The sequence below is a fragment of the Adiantum capillus-veneris genome, chromosome 23, assembly GCF_014529385.1.
Source record: "Adiantum capillus-veneris isolate H3 chromosome 23, ASM1452938v2, whole genome shotgun sequence".
In the NCBI taxonomy this organism is placed as follows: Eukaryota; Viridiplantae; Streptophyta; class Polypodiopsida; order Polypodiales; family Pteridaceae; genus Adiantum; species Adiantum capillus-veneris.
In genome coordinates, this window is record NC_140953.1 from 21,257,726 (window position 1) to 21,261,502 (window position 3,777).

Genomic DNA, 3,777 nt, shown 5'->3' on the forward strand with positions numbered 1-3,777 from the left:
GTGTATGTGTAGATTTATTAGACCTTAAAGATTAGCAAGACGTCAAGTTTGTAGCCCTCCAATTGAAGGTCGAGGAGGCAACGGGGTTTTCATGGGTACCTCCCCTTAGAATGGCCATTTTTTGACTTTTGTAGGCACCCAAAAACTCAAATGGTGTGAAAAAAAAACAAGCTTGGCGATGGCCTAGAGATCGCGGACAATAGTGCCAGGGAACCCGCACCCTCTGTGGGCATCCTCTCATGATGCTGTATAAGTGGATTTTGCTGCTCTTGGCTGTTTGATCAAGCCTAGCCCAACCCTTTGCAGTTTTGTGCAGGTTGTTCCGATAGCATGGGTGTGTACAAGCGACACTTTCCACCACCACACACACTCGGTTCCAATTTGCCATGAGAGATTTGAGTGGACATACCCACAGACTTTGCATGATCATGCAAGCACGCCCTTGTCCCTTCCTCCTCCTTTAGAGAGAGAGAGAGAGAGAGAGAGAGAGAGAGAGAGTCCTTCCCATTTCCATCCCTGCCCTCCCTTGAGATCTAATATCAATATATAAGACCCAGGGGACTGACTCCGAGATCCACCTCTCTACCACCCTATGTATAGGCTCCCACTAGCCTTCTTTACGATCCGCAGTCCGCATGAGTAGTCCAAGCCCTTGGGCAATCCCTTTTATTTTGTGGTAATGACCTTGTATGAATCTCTTTAGTCATGATCCATCTACTAAAAAATGTAAGGACAATGTGTTAAACGTTTATTGAAAGTACATATAAAAACATCCGTGAGCTACATACATACCTTGCTAGCTTTCTCAAATGATAGATAACATCTGAGATACCACTCCTTAAGAACCCATCAACAAAAATGGGGGGAACATGCTACATTTATCAATATACAATCAAACTAGTTATCATTTGGTTGGGAAAACAACTTTTTGGGATTAAAAAAAAGATAATGTTACCTTGATCAAATTATGCAAATCATGTGTCTTTAAGTTCAAAAGGTTTGTGTAGTCCACCGTGAATATGCTCTTCATCAATGATGCACCATATCCCATGGGCATGCAATTAGATCATATTTTGTGATGAATTGTGTTAATCTCTTCGGAGGTAAACACCCGTGGTGCAGATACATATTCTTTTTTTGCCATGAAACTCAAGTCTATAGTCAAGAGTAGTTTCATCAAGAAACTCAATTGAGTCTCTTACATTAAGCTTTCTTGGCCTTGCCCATGTTTGGCCTATCTTTCAAAAATCATTAAACTCCACGAAATAGCATTCATGAAAGGAATCTCATAAGCTCCATACATTTACAGCTTTTGACCATAATCATTGTCAAGATTTTCAAGAGCCCTTGGCCAAGAATCTCACATGCCTCTTGTATAATTCCATGGGCCTTCAAGATGCAAAAATATGTGACTTTATATGGTTGAGATGTCAAGATCAAAATGCCTATTCCCAAATGACAATCACAATTGTCATTGTCCTTTGTGCACCTTGGTGGATACACATATTTTCACCAATGTTATTACAGTTGGACTACACTGACTGGGTCTAATTATAGGAGTGATTGCACACTTATCCATCGGCCATCTCACTCACTAGCAATTCACACTAGGATGTTGTGCTAGTTTTCCCCTTATGTTGTATTATTTCTATTTTATGCATTGTAGGCTTCTTACTTGAGTTAGTGAAGAAGAAGAAGAAGAAGAAATTTTTGCCTCCGTCTATGTATGTGTGCTTGCATCTTATGTTTCGGTTCAATCTTTTGGACTTACATTGTGTATCTAGATTTCCAATTTGGACTCGTTTTGACCTTGCACATGTCGATCAAAGCAAAGCCCACTACCCAGCATGATGATTTCTTTCAATAGCACCCTCTCATCGAACATAGCATGAAACTCTTATCCACTATGGTAGTCCACGTTGCTCGGTCTCCACCTTCATTTTTCCACACTTTATTTTCTTTTGACTTGCTATTTGATTCCTTGCAAGTTACGTTGTTGAGGTCAAATCACTTTTTTAACCTTCCATAATCTTTTTTGATGTTTTTATCGTGTTGCTAGCAAGATTTTTTAATTATAAAGAAAATGTCCGGTGAGTTTATGCCAAATGACAATGCTCTCCTTGTCTTTTAGTCTTGTGATCAAGGTAAAAAAGCTCTCTCTCTCTCTCTCACTCACACACACACACACACACACACACACACACACACACACACACAAAATAGGATAGGTGAGCCTATAAAAGGCATGTTTGAGTAACCACAAAGCACAAAGCAACTTTGGCCCATGGGCCATCGTGATGCACACCTTGTACCATTAGCCGTGCAAAATTTGAAAGCTCACTAGTTTAAGTGAACAAATATTTTGACCTTCTTTTGGCACATAAGTAGTATTAAGTTCTAGACTGTCGGATACATATTTGATTTCTCTTGGGACGATGTTACTAACACTTCTCTTCTCCTCTTTTTGTGTATTTTTCTCTCTCAAAAATAGGTGTTGTGTGGGATGGGACTTTCTCTCTCTCTCTCTCTCTCTCTCTCTCTCTCTCTCTCTCTGCACACACAGGTGTATATTCATTCTAAGCGTTTGCTTGTAGACCAAATGCGAAGGTGTTGCCAAGGGAGGCTCGAACTGGCGTGCCGCTTCTGCGGCGGGGCCGCCTGGGCGGGGGCGGCAAAGAAGGCGCAGGCTCAGACGAAACAGCGGGACCAGAGCTGGTGCGGTGGTCCTCGTTCCCAGGGACCTCCTCAACATTGGTGGCAGAATGGTGGCGGCGTCGACACTCGATGGAGCAGAAGCGGGCATCGCCCTGCTGCAGCAGCAGGCGTTGGCAGCATCGACAGTAGTTAGCGGAGGAGGGGGGAGGGATAGCGGAGGCTCCCACGCGGGACCGGGTGTGCAAAAATAGCACCTGATCCCTGTTGACAGCGTAGCGCTGAATGTGGTCGACGTCCAGCAGCTGCGTGAGCCTGGGGGAAATCTGCACCGCGTAGCAGCCGCTGTTCTTGACCACGTGCAGCATGTTCATTTGATGATTGGAGGCGGCCGCATGGGCCGGCGCTTCCCTGTTGCTCAACACCGCACAACAGCAGGTGCAGAAATAGTTGCGCTTCTCTGTCTTGGTGCACACAAACTTGGCCTGCAACAACGCTGCCAGCCACTCCGGCTCCCGCCACATCATTCTCGCCTCTTCGCTCCTTGCCTTTTCCTTTTTATACCCTCGCGGTCGCTTCGTCTCCTCATTTATTAGGTCTAGTAGTTGTTTTCACGATTTATTAAAAGTAATGCCTCCCTTGACTTGTAATTTGCAAGCTTGGAGCTCCACTACTACTAACCTTTCATTGCCAAGCATCTCCCTCTACCAAGCCTGGCATCGCTTGCCGTGCTGTATGGACAAGCTTACATATGCATATCACGAATTCATTGTTCTCTTGCCCACCAAACGACTACTTCTCCACTATTCACCGAGCATCCTACTTCCATGGCCTTACTTGAAGGTGTGAGGGAGGCAATCTTTCAATTACTTGCTCTCTTCGTTGTGGTAGTAAGCATTCATGTTCAACATATGCATTCCACCAATTCCAACGACATAGAGATGGAATGTAAAGAGGCACAAGCAACCACTTGCCCCCAGGAGTTGTTGAGATGTCAAACTCAACATGCATTACTCTTGGATGACTATCATTGACAGTCATCATCACTCGCATGTCTTGAATATTTGTCAGTGTCACTGTAGCTTGAATACACCGACTTGGTCTACCTACTGGAGTGATGGCACA

At 44.2% G+C, this 3,777-nt stretch overlaps 1 protein-coding gene across 1 annotated transcript; it reads right to left on the reverse strand.

The window, feature by feature from the left end:
* Positions 1 to 2,576: 2,576 nt before the first annotated feature.
* Positions 2,577 to 3,179, reverse strand: LOC147427503 (PLATZ transcription factor family protein). The gene has a single exon (XM_086496731.1). The coding sequence runs from the start codon at positions 3,177 to 3,179 to the stop codon at positions 2,577 to 2,579; it is 603 nt and encodes a 200-aa protein (XP_086352857.1).
* Positions 3,180 to 3,777: the final 598 nt, after the last annotated feature.